The 16,888-nt window shown below is 46.0% G+C and overlaps 2 protein-coding genes across 2 annotated transcripts; both read right to left on the minus strand.

Moving 5' to 3' along the window:
- Positions 1-850: 850 nt before the first annotated feature.
- LOC136464291 (uncharacterized) lies at positions 851-2,940 on the minus strand. Its single transcript, XM_066463257.1, has 4 exons — positions 2,178-2,940; positions 1,810-1,899; positions 1,359-1,426; positions 851-1,246 (listed from the first exon to the last, which is right to left on the minus strand). Exons 1-4 carry the CDS (start codon positions 2,853-2,855, stop codon positions 1,102-1,104), a joined length of 981 nt encoding a protein of 326 aa, XP_066319354.1. The 5' UTR covers positions 2,856-2,940; the 3' UTR covers positions 851-1,101.
- Positions 2,941-4,752: 1,812 nt separating this feature from the next.
- Positions 4,753-15,658, minus strand: LOC136467592 (monodehydroascorbate reductase 1, peroxisomal-like). Its single transcript, XM_066466350.1, is given in 9 exon segments — positions 4,753-4,858; positions 6,155-6,406; positions 6,408-6,805; positions 7,093-7,208; positions 7,379-7,598; positions 7,700-7,818; positions 14,963-15,043; positions 15,355-15,406; positions 15,533-15,658. Coding segments are annotated over 9 exon segments (1,470 nt in total).
- Positions 15,659-16,888: the final 1,230 nt, after the last annotated feature.

The raw sequence follows: 16,888 nt of genomic DNA on the forward strand, positions 1-16,888 counted from the left end.
GCACGCAAAGCAACTAGTAGTACGCAAACGCCGAGCGGCGGTAGTCAAACAAACGATCCATCCATCGGGCCGGACGGCGAGGCGAGATCGGCCGGTCGATCCACTGGGTCGCGCGCGGCGTATTGACTGGACCGGACATAAAGGGCGCCCTGTACTTTCGCCCAACATATGCAGGACAAGGTGCCGGTTTCTCTCGGGCAACCATGGCCCTGCCTTCCCGAATTATGATACGATACGAGCGAGGCCCCCGGCCAGCCCGCCCGTCCGACCGACGAAACGCGTCGCCGCCGCACCGGCCGGCCAGCTGGGGGTGGAGTGGAGTGGACTGGCACTGGCCGGAGGTGCGCGGACCGGACCGAACAGTGATGCACGGAACGGATCCATGTGGAATTGGAAAAGCTGCCCGGTCCTGGCCGGCCCGGACGGCAGCAGAACCTCCAGGCCTCCACAGTGGCCGGGCCGGCCACTGTTTCCCTCGCCCTCGCGCGTTGGTGTCCACAGAGCTACAGTCACGCTCGTCGTACACGGGCCCTGGGTGGCCGATCGGCGACGTGACATCCGGTTTGCTCCTCCATCCGGTCTCGTCGTGGTGGTGGTGGCCACTCGCGCGCGCACTGTGACTGAGACTGAGGGGACTTTTGCAGGGGAAACCATCACGGCACGGACTCGAATCGAATCGCACCTGTTGGACCCGGCCGGACGGACGTCAGACGACTGTGCTGCCTGTGTACTCTGTGGACACTCGAGCAGCCTGCAGCCCTCACATGGGTTCTGGACTTTGGACATTCTGAATCGGGACCAAAACAACTTTTGCGACGCACTACTAGTACGCAGTATTGTTACATTACATTACATTCATTCATTATATTGCATGTATTGTTGACTTATAAGAATCACAAAGAATTTAATCCAAACGAATGAGGCGACACGTACGACGACCGAGGTCTACACTCGAGAGTACACGCACTGATCCATGCACTACGTCTTCTTTCTTCCGAACAACGACTAACATGACTACAAACAACAATACACAGGGGCATGGAGAAGAACCGGTCACGCCATATCAACTGAAATGGGACGTAGGGCGCACGCGTGTATCGATCAGCTGGCCTGGTCTCCGGCAGCCGTGGAATTGACGTAGGCGAACCACCTCTGGAGCTGGCGGTTGTAGGCGCACGGGCGCTCGACGTGGAGCAGGTGGCCGGCCTTGCGGATGCCGTACAGGAAGCAGTTGTCGCCCAGCTGCCTGCGATGTCGTTGGATCGCTCATGCATGGTTAATTAGCGCCAGGAATATATGGCAAAATTCGCCAAATTTGGATTGGCAGCAGCAAAGGCAAAGCGGGGAAGAATGCTTACTCTTTCATCTTCTTGGCGAGCTCGATGTTGAAGATCTTGTCCTCCTCGCCCCACAGCAGCATTATTTTCTGCAACCACGGTGAGAATTCGTTTCACTTTTTGTTTTGGTATGCAATTCAAATGGGCTTCATTTCGTTCTCCAAAAGCTCAGCTGGCCCTGTCTAGGCTAGGTCAGGCCCAACCAGCTCGGAGATTATCAGGGCTTTGACAAGGTATGGGACCAAGAAAAGAAGTAGCCGAACGGCCCAGGACCAAGAGCTCTTTGGATGTATCTGCACTCTGCCGGTCACTTTCATCAGTCAGCTAACTTCGCTCTATAAGCTGTCAGCCGAGTGACACGGAGCTCCTATATTATATTCCATCATGCATGCATCTGATCTACTTTTCTAAGTTGGTAAACAAATCAAGTAGCTGAGGGTTGGTTTGATTTTGTATGAAATTAAGGCGGTACCTGTTGGAATACGGGGATCTTGGCGTCCATGTTGCTAGTTATCAGCCCCTGCAACAGCTCCATCCTCTCCTTCCTGCTGGTGAACATCACCTGCTCGCCACCAAACACAAGCATAAACATCAACAAAATCAAACCCAAACAGGCTGTGCTAAATGTATAATTCTTATCCTCCCCGGCGCACCTATAAAAACAATCTCCTACTTAATACAAAGATGCACAAACCTATTATGTATTCGAGAAAAAAGAGAATAACCGAAGCAATGTTACTACATTTAAAGAAAAGTCATGCGAACTCTATGTTGATAAATTTTGGGGGAACAATCTCTAGTCATTTCACTTATTCTTGACCTATATAGAAATTAAATCACCTTGAGGTAGTCCTTGTAGAACCTGTCGGGGAACCACATCTTCTTGTACATGGAGACGGAGAGAAGCGCCTTGAGCCCCTTGAGCGTGTCGGGCATCAGCAGCTCGGCCGACGACCCGGCCCCGAGCCGCTCCATGGTCTCCCTGTTCACGGCGTCCGTCATGGCCACCACGGACCCGGACACGCACAGCGACCTCACCAGTTCCGGCCGCGCCTCGGCCAGCTTGAACGCCACCATGCCCCCGTAGCTGAACCCGACGACGTCGCACCGCGCCACGCCCAGCCGCGCCAGCGCCCCGGCCACGCACTCCGCCTGGAAGTCCGGGGACCGGTCCGCGCTCGCCGTCGTGGACTTGCCGAAGAACATCAGGTCCGGGATGTACAGGTTGTAGCGCGACACCAGCACGCCGAAGTTGAACTGCCACGTCACGTTGCCCTCGGCAGCGAAGCCGTGGATGAGCACCACGTTGGGCCTCGACTCGGGGCTCTTCTTCTTCTTGGCGTCGGCGGCGGTAGGCTCGAGCGGGCTGACGGTGGTGCCCTTCTTGCCGACGTGGTGCTTGGGCGCCCACACGTGCATGGTCGTGCCCGGCTCCAGCTCCACCTCGATGGGGCGGAGCCCGGCCATCTTCATCAGCCGTGACAGCAGCGGCTTCTGCGCCTCGATGAAGTTCACCATCTTGCTGGAGGCTGGAGCTCGATCGATCGGCCTTACCGGTGCCTAGCTTTGCTTCCTCGCCGCTGCGTGATGGTCGGTGCGTGGCAGTTCGCTGTTGCTCAAGCGTTCGCGGCGGGCCCGTATTAATAGAGAGGCGCACCGTACCGGAGCAGGGGTCGGCGTGTGGCCGCATGGGCTGCGCAAGTGCAACGACGGGGAGCGGTGTAACGACCGGTGATGGCGACGGACGCGCGCGAGCCGGCGGGCGGGTGTGGTTTGGGTGGCGCGGGGCCCAGTGGCAGCGAGCGAGCGGAGTGGGGACAAGTTGAAGCGGGGAGGCGGGTTCAGTGATCTACCGGAATGCACACATGCGCGCGGTAGCTTGGATTGGTGCAACTAACCGATCCTACTGTTGTAGCGCCGGCCCATACAATTGAGACATATTGTTGATTCAGTCATTTTCCTCGAATTCTTGACTCGACGATTTGATCATACTTTTCGCACTAATGGCATGGGAATTGCGGAAGGAGCCAAATGCGTGATGCTTCCGACAAAAATCCTCCACAATACCGCAGGTGCTAGCGGTCATCAAGCACGTAGCCGGCCAATAGGTTGATGCTGGCGGCTGCAAATTAGGTTGTCTAGTTCGTGAGTAGTCGCTAAGGATCTCTAGCTAGGGAGGCTACGTTCAAATGTAATCATTCTTGTCCTCAGCGCGCTGCTAACGGCGTGTCCTGTAAAAACTTTCTCCTACTTAATATAAAGATGTGCAAACCTTTTTACGTATTCAAGAAGAAAACCATTATAGACGAGTCGCGAAGAAGCTTTCAGTCTCTTACGTAGTGCAGCAGTGCTGTACTTAAAACAGGCTAGTTGTACTGTGATATATGGTCCAGAAGAAGGTTTACGGGACCGTGACACATAATGATATCACGTTTGCTTCGCCGAAAAGCCAGGCTGAAAAGTATTGTTCGCTGATTTGTTGTGAGAGAAAAACACTGTACCATGGCTGATAAGCCATGCTAATAAGTTCAAGCGAATAGACTTTGTAAACTAAAGGTGGTCCATGTAAAACTGATATATACTATGTTTGAGTAGCTAGCTTTTTATTATAACATTTTGTTTTTTCATTCCAAAAATAACTTTTGCAATTGGTTTTGTTTCTTTTTCGCGTTAAATTTTGTTGGTTTTTTCTTGCAAATGTTTTTTCATATTTTTTTTGGTAAAAATGTTTTTTTTTCATATTTAAAAATAGTTTTGTTGGTATCTTTCCTTTACATTCATTTGGATACTGAACTATTAAGTTTTTATTAAATTTTTGGCTTTCTGCCTTTAGAGATTGTGTTTTACTTGGAATCTATATTTAGTTACATTTATTTCAAATTTGTCAGAATCAAATTGTTATTATTTTCTTAATTTATTTGTTGAATCTATTATCTAATATTTGTAATTGGCATGGACATGGACTCTTTGGTTAATTTAAGTCATTATTTTATTATAAAATCGAACAATGTATGTTCCTTTTTTTTGTTTTCCAATTAATCCTAGGAAATATTTTGATTTAATCTAGCCATCAGATGATCATTAAAATCTAACACTTGTTTTTTTTCTCTGTTTTTGTTAATACCATAATTGTATTAGATACGGACACTTTGATCTAATCTAAGCCGTTACATCGTTAGATTTTCATTATAAAATCTAACGGCGTTTTTCCATTAGGCATAACTCTTTGTTTAATCCAAGCCGTTGGATCACTCTAAACCTCAACAGTGTTTTTCCCCTTACCATTAATCTCATAATTTATTATACCTCTAAATATGATTATTTTTGTTACCAAATACAGAGGTAATAGATTCAATCACTGAGAGATATGTACAGTTGTTGTGTTCTTGGTCCACGAAGCAGCGTGCTGATTTGTTCAGAAGTCGCGCTTCGCCAGGTACGGCGCCTTCCAGCCATACCAGTACGCGAACGCCGCGATGGACACGGCTGCGGCCACGCCGACCGTGGCGTGCCACGCGTAGCTAGCCGTGTGTTACGACACTACTAGCAATTCTTTAGAACGAATTCAACACGGAGAGTGGATGGGTTTAGAGATACATCAAAATAGGATTTATATTGTTTTTGCCAGAGCTTTGGGTTTTTACCATTAAACTTAGGAAACTCAAACTGAGATATAGCTTTGGTCATGTCAAAGTGTAACTAAGACTCCGTTGAACCAACATACGAATATGAGGAAAGGTATGCGCACCTTTGACCGGGGTAGGCACGAAGGTGGTGACCACCCCGTTACCAATGCCCCGGTTACTGGTTTCGACGCCAACGCCAATAGGCTGTTGTGTGTCCCCAGAAGAGACGTATGACTTCGTGAGGTCTATGGTCTCCATGTCGTAGGCGCGAGAGGCTGCCGCGGTTGGTGGAGGTTGAGCCACGAGCTGGTCCACCTTCTGCTGCAGATTGACGACCGAGTGATGAAGCTCGTCAACCTTGGCATCAATCTGCGGACGCCACACGCCAACATCATGAAGTACTGCGAGATTATCGATGAGCGTGCGCTGAATCGAGGAGTTATGCACTTGCAACTCCTTTCAGCATCTGAGTCAGGTCACTAAGTTGAGATTACATCTGGGTGATGCGCTTCTGTTCTCGGGTTTGATACTAAGGGTGAAACAAGTAATCTGGAACTGCCGCCAGAATGGATCCAGAAGCAGGAAACACTCGAACAGGACGAAATCAATGAAATCAGTGTGCTCGCTCAGGGAACGATTGCCGACCAACTCGACCTCGGCACGGACCTATGGATCCTCGCGATCAACGCTATGAAAGTGAATCACAAAGGAGAGCCTGCCGTCGGGAATCACGAGTCTAGATCCAGGCAATCGAACCGAGAACGGAGACGCATCTGGAAGGGAGAACGAGATCGCCGCCGCCGGTCGCCCGCGGGATCGAGTGACCTCTGATACCAATTGTTAAGACACTACTGGCAATTCACTGGTTTAGAATGAATTCAACACGGAGAGTGAGTGGGTTTAGGGATACATTGAGCAGCGCTCGCCATCGATCCGGACGCAACCGGCCAGTTCTGTTCCATGTTCGTTCTCTCTGCTCCCCTCTGCTTCCCCCTTCTCAGATAACGTCTCCCACTTACCGATCCGCACTCCAAACTACGACTTCGTTCAACTTGGGCCGATGTACTTGCTATTGGGCTGTACCTTCCTCTTGAGCCTTTTTGGTTGTATTGCTTCCTGGTTTATTTCTCCACCACCAGTCGCGTCAGTGCCTCCCTCAGTTTCAGGTTCAGACGCCGGCGGCATCGTGACAGCGTGTTGCCGCAGCCACAAAGCCCACCCGAACGCGACCGCGCAGCTCCGCTCTGGCCCTCCTGAACAATGAACGCGAGGCCCTGCCGAGCGAGCACGGCCACGTCCGGGACGGCCGTCCCGCGCCGCACGGCGTGCGCGATCGCCTCGTACTCCTCAGGATTCCCACCTTCCAGGAATGCGCCGGCGATGCGGCCCGCGCTGACCCAGAGCGCGCCGAACTTGGGCTTGGACGAAGACGAAGCGGAGAAGTAAGTCCCCGAAGTGTACGGCCTCCCCGGTGTTGTCTCCGTAGAACTTCCAGGACAGCGCAAAGACCCTGGAGTAGAAGAAGGGCAGGTAGTCGATGTCCCCGGTGGCGCCCGAGGGGTCCAGAGCCGCCGCGACGGCGTGCCTCGCGGTCCTGCGCGCGCAGTCCACGTGCTCCAGCCGGCGGACTTCGCCGCCCAAGAGCTTGACGGGGAACGCGGCCACGTCGCCCCCGGCGTACACGGAGGCGTCTCTCGTCCGCATCTGTCCGCTCACCTTGATGCCGCCCTTCTCCATGACCAGCTGGCCTTCGAAGAGCGCTGTGTTTGAGCGCGCGCCGATGCCAACCACGACCATGTCAGCAGGTAGGCGCCTGCCGTCTCGCAGGATTGCTGTCGTCACCTGTGCGCACACAAAATAGCAAAGCCGTATTGGCGTCACAACACATCTTAAGTTTCCGTATTGCTGAAAATTCAGATGATCATCTTGGAAATACACTTCAAACTTTCAGTATAAGCAGAGTTGATGGTGGTTAATATTGATTGGCAGATATCAGCTTTTCAGAATTTCAGATTGCCAGTGAAATACTGCTAGTAGATATTGAGCGTACATTCTATTAGCAATCTGAATGTAGCTGATCTTCAGATTACCTACTGTAAAGTTTCATGGAATGGATGAACGAAACTCACCTTCCCAGATGAGATCGCCAAAGATGAAACTACAGTTCCTTTGATAAAAGTGACTCCTTTTGAAGCGTAATAGTTCTCGTAAAATTCAGCAATTTTTGGTGTAAACAGATTTTCCACTGCAAAGGAAAAGTCACATCATACATTTTGGTATCTGTTAAACTCGTTTAGAAAAAAAAAAACCCGACTGTATGTGTGTGAAGTTACACACTACAGTGCATCCAAGTGTCTTAAACTCCTAGTATTGAAACTTCAGGATGTTCACCAAACAGTAGCTTCAGCTACGTACTGCAGTGTTTTCCAGGGAAGACGATAGTAACTTTTATGTTGTTGGCAACCAAAGCGGCTGCACATTCCATTCCTATGTATCCACCACCAATGACAACGGCATCGCCACCAGGACATGATCTCATTACACGTTCTAATTTATCTGCATCCTCAAGATTGCGCAGATAACAGACGTTCTCAGCATCTGAGCCGTTCCCTCCAATTTCTTCCAGCTTCAAGGCCTATACAATTTTAAAAGACAAAACAACATGCTCTAGCATCCGTTAAAAAATTGCACATACTTGGATACATGTTAAGTTAAAGAAATAGAATATGAACATACCCGAGCACCCGTTGCAACAATAAGCGTTGCATAGCTGATAGTTTCCCCAGCGGAAGTAACCAATGTTTTCCAGCGTACATCAACAGAAATTACCTTCGTTCCAAGAATAAGCTCAATACCTAGCCAAGTGGTAAATCATATCATCCATAATGCTGAGACAGGAACTAGATATAAAGAAATGACTTGATTACGAAAATTCACAGCGCCATTGAACAGCATAAGCAGAAGAAAATGAGAGAGGGCTCTGGCGACTCGCCCGACGGCGTCTCGCCGGGGCTGCTTGCTCCGATCGCTGTCCGGCGGTCCTATCCCAGTCTCTCCGTATCGGGTGAGAGGATCCCCGCCTCGGCCCAAGGTTGGACCCGTGAGGAGGAGGGGCAGCCCCGTCAATGATAGGGAGAGGGGTCCCAATGGCGGGACACGCGGCACTAGGAAGACGGGGCAGGTGTCACGATCTGGGAGAGAGATAAGTGGCGCTAACGGCTTGGATCTCGGAGCTCTGGAGGTTGAGGAAGGAGAAGTAGAGGATATCTTCCGCCAGCTCTAGTTTATCCCCTCCGCCTCCTCTTCCCCGTGCGGTCGGGCTAGGGTTTGCAAGGGGGAAAACCTAGTCTGGATCCGTAAGAAGCTATGGGACTCCAAACATTTTGAGCCAAGTGATTGTCATCCGGTGGGAGTAGGTGACCTCTAGGTGTCTCCTCCAAAGAAGCTTTGCTTTGCCTCAGATATTTGGGGGAAGGGCGTGAAGGACTCGTTCGTGTCGAAGCTGAAGCTCGGGATGGCTGGCCGTGGTAGAGGTGGAAGAGGTCCGCAAAGGCCGAGGAATCCTGAGGAAGAGTGGGGTTGGGGTGAGGGAGGCTGGGTCTGGAATCCACCTCCTTACTACTAGCCGCCGATGGGGCCTCCACCGTTGGGACCGTTGATGGGACCTCCGATGGGGCTGTATCCTCCACCACCACCAGGTCCGTTCGGGTTCTTTCCAAATCAATCTCACAAGCAACAATACTATAATCAGGGGCAGCAATCTAGACAGAATCAGTTCAATGCTGTTGGGCAGAGAGGTCAGGATCCTCGTTCTGGTAGTAGGGGTGTTGCAGGTAATTGGGGGTTGAGTTCAGCAAGCCAGCAACACGGTCGTCAGCAACCTCAGCAACCTCAACAGCCACAGCCACAACAGCAACCCAAAGCTTTAGAACAACAATCAGTTACTCAAGAACAGAAATAACAGGGCGTCTCAAGTGGTCTGTTATAATTGTGGGAAGTTAGGACACTTTGTTTCCACGTGTTCCAAACCCAAAGTTTGTTTTGTGTGTTTTCGTCAAGATCACATAGCTGAAAAGTGCCCCCGGTGGAGTGAGCCTGAACAACTGGTGCAATTTATGGGTAGTTCTTGCAAGGGCCTAGGTTTCTTCCATGTCAATGTTTCTCCAGATGATGATAGGTTTAAGCTGTGGAATGGTTTTGAGAACTGCGGAGTTTTCACAATAGAAGAAGGTGAGATGGATCAGGAGACTATTATGAGGAATCTTAGAGAATTATTTGATGTGGATTGGCCTTGGCAGTTAAGGAATATGGATGAGTTCAGTTATCTGGTGAGATTTCCTCCTGGACAGAGAGTTGATAGGATTGTGATCAATAAGATTTCATATTTCTACTTGGAGAAGGGTACAGTGATGGCTTCTTTAAAGGTGTGGAATGGAAATATTGAGCCAGTGAGTAGCTTGACTGAGGTTTGGGTGCAAGTCAGGGGTATTCCTCCTAAATGGTGTGATTGGGTTACCTTTAGGCAAGTGGCTTCTATTATTGGGAAATTAGTGGAGGTGGACTGGCAATCTCTATTTGCTAGTTTCTTTGCCATGGTGAGGGTTAAAGTGAAATGCAGGAATCCAGTCAAGATTCCCCTGAAGAGGGTCATGGAAATGCAGGATGAGCTCTTTGTGATCAGCTTTAAGACAGAAGGCTTTGAGCAGATATCTGAGAAGACTGGGAAAGATGGAGATGATGGTGGAGATGGTGGTGATAGTGATACTGATCCTGATCTGGATGAGGATGACCTGCTATCAGATGAAGAGAAGGAGAAGGAGGGTGATTCTACCAATCCTAAAACCGACAAGCCATCTGATTCTACTAACCAAGGGAAGAAAATAGATGAGCCTCTCGATAAACAACTTAAGCAGTCTATGCCCAGTGGAAGTAAGACAGTTAGGGATCTTAGTCAGCTCTTTGCTATGGAAATGCTAGATAATGATGTTAATAGAGAGGCGATGGAATCTTCATGCATCAGTCTCCTTAAAGCTATGGAAATTGGGGATAGAGAGGAAGTTTGGATAGAGATTGTTGGTGAGACTTTTGAACCAGAAGAAGAGAGTCTGAATTTGCCTTCTGAGTGGCTCTATGGGTATGCTGATAGCAGGGATCAGCCAGATCAGACTTTAATGAATCAAATGAGTATGGAGGGTAATGCTGATAGATCTGATATTCCACTTATTGATATTGTCCTTGGAGATGTGAATAAAGGAAAAGATGGTGGGGTGGCTAAGTCAAAACCAAGGAAGAGGGGATGGGGTCCTGTGCAACTAGAAAGGAAGAGTAAACGAGTTCCTCTGGATTGGATGAATATGCTGGAAAAAGCTCAAGCTTTAAAAAAGAAGAACAACCTGGATTTTGAGAAAGGTAAAAAAGTTTCAAAACAAATTTCTTCTTCTTCTTTGTTAGATATAGCTGCTAGTATTGATCTGGATGTTCCAGTTGAGGAACTATCTAAGCAAAAGGTAGTTGATCAAGTTATGGAATTAGAGATAGAAAGAAATAATAGTTTTAATGTAGCTTGTAGTAAGGTAGATTGCCCTGTTAAAGTATATTCAAAGGGTATGATGACTTCTGATGAAAGTCAACAGAGAAATGATTGTGATCAGGTAGGTTGTAGTCTTTCTATAGGAAATGAAAACTTCTTTGTTGGCAGTAGCATTATTGGTCCTAGTTGTCACAGTTCTTCTAGAAAAGATGCTAGGACTTTAGACCCCACAACTCCTGATGGGAAGTTATATGAAGATAAGGATTTGAATATTCTAGAGGCTGAGATTGAAAAAGACTGGTCTAAAGTAGTTAATAGGAAGAAAATCAAGAAGAACAAATGATAGGTCTCATTTGGAATGTAAGAGGTTTGGGCAAAATAGGAAGATTACCTACATTAATTAATAGGATTAGGAGCACAAGAGCTGATTTTGTAGGGATCATGGAAACTAAGAGGGAGTCTTTTACTCCGGGCTATCTTAGATCTCTTATTGGTAATTTGCCTTTTGAGTGGTTCTATCTTCCTGCTAAAAAGTCTGCTGGTGGCATCCTGGTTGGAAGTAATAGTGATAAGTTTTCGACTACTTTAGTTTCTACTTTAGATTTCTCTATTAGCATTATGTTGCAGGATAAAAAGACAGGTTTTAGCTGGAAATTGGTAGTAGTCTATGGTTCTCCTTATGATGAGGGGAAGGAATCTTTCATAAAGGAATTACATTCTATTATGGAGTCATGGCAGGGCCCTGTTATCCTAGGTGGTGATTTTAATCTAGTTAGATTTACTTCTAATAAAAATAATGCTAGGATTAATTATAGATGGGCTGATGCTTTTAATGATTGGGTGCATAAGTGGGCTCTGCTGGAACTCAGTGCATCTAATAGAAAATACACTTGGACTAATAACCAAGATAATTTGGTTATGGCCAAAATAGATAGAATTTTTGTGTCTACTGAATGGGATAGTGGCTTTCCTTTAGCATCTGTTAGATGTCTAGATAGATTTCCTAGCGATCATAACCCGCTAGGCTTGATACTGGTTCTAATGTTTTCTTTGGTAAAAAAACGTTTTAGATTCAAAAAGTGGTGGCTTTATCAGGATGGTTTTTCTGATATTGTCAAGAAAGCCTGGAACACTCCTTGTGATTTGACTAATAGTTTAGATAAATGGCAATTTAAAATTAGGACGCTTCGTAGGTTTGTTAGGGGTTGGGCTTTGAATGAAGTAGCTAGGCTGAATAAATATAAGAATGAGCTTGCTTTGGAGTATAATGACTTGGAAATCGAGTTAGATTCTAGGATTTTATCTAAGGAGAAGGATAGAATGGACTTTGTTTCTAAGGAACTAGAGAAGATTTGGGCTTTAGAAAAGATTAAGGCAAGGCAGAGATCTAGGGACAGGAATATCCTAGAAGGGGATAGGAATACAACTTATTTTCATGTTGTAGCTAATCAGAGAAGTAGAAAGAAGAGGATAGAGGTTCTGGAAGGCCCTAATGGTCTAGTTGAGGACCAGGATGGACATTGCTTTAAATTTCTACAAAAATTTGTTTAGAAGAGAGGACAAACCTCCTATCTCTTTAGGTCAAGACTTTTGGAGACATGAGGATTTAGTGAGTGGTAGTGAGAATGAGTTACTAACTGCTCTTTTCTTGGAAGGAGAAATTAAGGAAGCGGTTTGGAGTTGTTATGCTGATGGTGCACCTGGGCCTGATGGGCTCTCATTTATGTTTTATCATAAATTTTGGGATTTGATTAAGGCTGATTTAGTTGATATGTTCAATGATTTTTATAGAGGGAATCTTGATTTGAAAAGACTTAACTTTGCTATGATTTTTCTCATCCCTAAGGTAGATGAAGCTAGATCCATGCAAAAATTTAGACCTATCAGTCTCATTAACTGCAGTTTTAAGGTGTTTTCCAAAGTGTTAACTTTTAGATTAGGAAAAATTATGGATAGATTAATTTCTCCTCAACAAAGTGCCTTTATTCAAGGTAGATATATTTTAGAGAGTGTTGTGGTTGCTCATGAATTAGTACATAGTCTTAATAAATCAGGTGATCCTGGTATAATCCTAAAATTAGACTATGAGAAGGCATATGACAGAGTTTCTTGGGATTTTTTGTTTGAAATACTTAGGACTAGAGGTTTCAGTAACACTTGGATTGTTTGGATTAGACATTTAGTTGTTGGAGGCTCTGTGGGAGTCAACCTTAATGGTGATGAAAGTAGTTTTTTCAAACCTGGGAAAGGGTTAAGGCAGGGTGATCCTATATCTCCCTTGCTTTTTAATCTAGTAGGTGATGTTCTTACAAAAATGCTCCAGAAGGGGGCTGAAAAAGGTATCATTAAAGGGATAGCTGAAAACTTTAGGGTAGGCGGTATTGTGTCTCTACAGTATGCAGATGACACCATACTTTTTTCTAGGATTGAGGAGGAATACACTAGGAACCTAAAAAGTATCCTCATCTGGTTTGAACAGTTGTCTGGTATGAGGATCAATTTTCATAAAAGTGAGTTAATTCCGATGAATGTTGAACCTGAAGCAGTTCATAATCTTGCTCATTTGTTCTCCTGTCTAGTTGGTACCTTGCCTATCAAATATTTAGGGATCCCTTCGCATTATGGGAAGCTTAGTAGGGAGGACATTCATCCTCTAGTGGATAAAATGTTAAAGAAAATGGCTGGTTGGAGAGGTAGGTTGTTGTCCTATGCAGAAAAACTAGTTCTCATTAAGTCTTGTTTAACTAGTATTTCTGTATACTTACTCTCGTTTATTAAATTTCCTAAGTGGGCCATTAGAGTTATACATTCTCATCTTGGTAATTTCTTATGGGATGATAGCCCCACATCCCGTAAATTTCATTTGGCCAACTGGGAGAATGTTAGTATGATGAAAGAGTATGGAGGCGATTTAAATTTGTCTCTTAGCTTTTTGGGTTAAAAGGTATAATCTAGATGGTGATAAGATGTGGAGACAGTTTTTAGACTTCAAGTACAATACTGATAGACCTAACATCTTTTATAGCTCCTCCTCTAGAGCCTCTGGGTTTTTTAAAGGTTTGATGAGAGCTGCTTCTGTAGCAAAAATGAGATATAGATGGCATCTAGGAAATGGGAAGAAGTGCAAGTTTTAGGAAGATAATTGGTTAGGTACTTCTAGTCTAGCTATTCAATATTGGGAGATCTACGTATTAATTAATGAGAAGGATGCTACGGTTGCATCCCTATGGGATGGTATTGATTTGAAATGCACTTTGAGAAGATGTGTCGATGGTAGATTATACAATCTTTGGTTAGAGGTGGTCCAGTTAGCTTCTACTATTAGCTTTACTGATGAGGAAGATTCACTAATATGGCAGTTTGATTCTCATGGTGTATACTCTTCACAGTCCTTATATAAAAGTCATTAATTTTAGGGATATTTCTCCTATGTTTGTTCCTGCTGTTTGGGCACTGAAGGTTCCACCTAGAGTCCATTTCTTCCTGTGGTTGTTATCTAAAAACAAGATTTTGACTAGGGATAATTTGAGTTTTAGGAAGAAAATCCAGGATTCTACTTGTTTGTTTTGTTCAGAGGCTGAAACTGTCAATCACTTATTTTTTAACTGTGTAGTAGCTAAACAGCTTTGGTCAATTCTTTCTGAGATCTTCAATAGACAAGTTGGCACAGATTTTGTTTCTATTGGGACTACGTAGATTAGTAATAGGAAATTCATAGTGGAAAATATTTTTTGTGCTGCTGCCCTGTGGGGGCTTTGGAAACTAAGAAACAGCTTGTGTTTTCAGGGATCACTCTGGATAGATGTGCGAGTGCTGATAGTGAAGGTAACAGCAATGCTGCAAAATTAGAGTTCTCTATGTCCGAAGGAGAAAATCCTAGATTTTCTGGATCACCTGGACAAGCTGAAAAGCTTTGCCACAAGACCTCACCACCTACCTGGCTTGGTCAAGTGAAGGTTGAATGGGATCGTAGCTTATTTCAACCTGGGAATGGCTGGATGATCGATACGGCTGATGAAGTTAAAGCTCTTCTGACAAATGAAGTTGATCTGGAAAGGTTGGCTCGTGAAAGAAACTGGGTTAGCATTGCAGGTCTTGTGGAAGCTTGGGAGATGTAATGGTGTTAGTAGTTAGTTTGGTTTTTTGGGCGTTTGCTTGCCTGTTGATGCCTTTTGAGGTTTTGTCGGAGTTTTTGAACTTTAAATGTTGTAAGGAGCTTAACGGTTTGGTCTTTGCAATATAAAGGCCGAGGGCCACCCTTGAACTCTAAAAAAATGACTCGATTACAGGATCAAAGTACAGATGAGGAAAAAACAGACTTGCTGATCCATCTCTCACAAATTAAAGAATAGACAGTAACACTGACTATTGTCACTTCCTATTGAGATCTAACCAAACATAGGGATTGCCAATATGTAAAGCATAAATAACACATAGGAGTAGCACACTAAACATTAACCGGAGCATACCGTGTTCTCTGTACCAATTATTTGTAAGTAACTGGTCATTGGCACCAGCACAAGTATGAAATGCTGGGAGGCGAGCACCACCTGCAAATGTGACAAAATCCAAAGTTCTAGTGTAAATAATATTTCAAGATCTCTAAAATCCAAATCATTTGAGCATATTGCTTATATGTGGACAGCATGACATGCTAGCGCAGCTCTTAGTAGAGCGATGCACGATGTCGATTAGCAAGCGCTGTCACAGGTGTCAGCAGCAACACTGCTATTGGTATTGGCATCAGTATGGGTTGAGACATTGAGTGAACTGCTGGCGACTACATGATGAAGGTTATTCTTCACGCATGTTTAGACTTTAGTGCAAACACTCCTTGATCTGAGATTGAAATCATACACACCTTCTGGGGATAAATAGCCTTTGCTTAGCGCAGGACGTTCATAAGGAGCAACCTGCCAAAGTGGTGGGAGAGTAAAATGGTTGGTTGGCAATCGCAGTGCAAGAAATAGCGTTTCTTTATGCAGAGCTTTGCATGCTTAATTGAACAGAAAATGGCAGAGCGTGGAAGGCAAGCATACGGTCTTGTCGGAGATGATGCAGAGCTCGCCAGCAGCATCGTCACTACGGCAGCGGACAAACTCGAGCGCCGCGTAGCCCACGGCCACGCCGCCGCCTAGTATCACGTAAGCGAACGCGCGGCCCATCTGGTTCCTTCGCGCCGTTTCCAACTCTCTCTTCTTGTTCCAGTCTTCCTCCATGGGTGGGTGACCTTAAGTAGCCGCCTAGCTGAACCACGATGGTGACAGCAGGCCTGATTGGGCCTCGCCGGCGTGGTTCTTGGCTTTCGAGGACGAGAGAGAGATGGGCAGACATTGACAGGAAACAATGCCTTGCCCGCCTCCCCCTTCTGCCGTTCTGCTGGACCCGATCGGTGCCGTTCTTTCCCTCGCCGACAAGGGAAATATTGGTATTCTTCTTGTTGAAGACAATATTGATCCTTCGCTTCTTTGCTGCCACAGTGTCAAGACTTTTCTCATGTAGAAGGAATCAGGCGATTCCTAGTTGGAAGAGTAAGAACACAGGAAGAGTTGGGAGGATTCAGAGTTCTGTTATTCCGTAATGATTGAGTTTGTTACAACGGCTTATAACACTGCCGCGACCGACTTCACACGATGGGCCAAGCCTAGGTACCAACTATCGGGCCAAGCCTAGTACAGAACCATTGCTTAGCCACTAGTAGTCTTGACATTGCCCTCTCCTTTGGCAACAGCTTGCCCCCAAGCTGTCTGATACCGGCGAAGCATGTCATGCTCATCTTCCCAAGAAGCCATAGACTTAGGCTGATTAGCCCATTGTACCAACACTTGCTTAACTAGAGACCCACCCCTCCAGATTGCTCAGGACGATAGAATCTGAACAGGGATAACTGGAGCATCTAGGTCACTAGCAACAATATGCAGAGAATTAATTACCTCCATGCCCGGTGGTATATGCTTCTTCAACTGGGAGACATGGACCACTGGATGAATAGCAGCTGAAGGAGGTAAGTCAAGCTTATAAGTCACTGATCCAACCCTGGACAAAATCTTATAAGGCCCAAAATACCGAAAGGATAGCTGCGATTATTACAAAATGCCATAGATGATTGTATATGAGGTTGAAGTTTCAAGTATACTAAATCCCCTTCACTAAACTCCCTCTCCGATCTATTTTTGCCCGACTATTTTTTCATGCGCTGTTGGGCTCTTAATAGCTGCTGCTGCATCAGTTTGGTCAACAAATTTCGTTCTATGAGCCACGATGCCAGATCAGGAACAATAACTTCCAATGGATCATAGATGCCCAAATGCCTTGGAGGATGCCCATACAACACTTCAAAGGGAGTGGTTTGCAAGGTTGAGTGATTTGAACTATTGTACCAAAACTCAGCTAAT

The sequence above is a fragment of the Miscanthus floridulus genome, chromosome 7 (genome assembly GCF_019320115.1).
Source record: "Miscanthus floridulus cultivar M001 chromosome 7, ASM1932011v1, whole genome shotgun sequence".
In the NCBI taxonomy this organism is placed as follows: Eukaryota; Viridiplantae; Streptophyta; class Magnoliopsida; order Poales; family Poaceae; genus Miscanthus; species Miscanthus floridulus.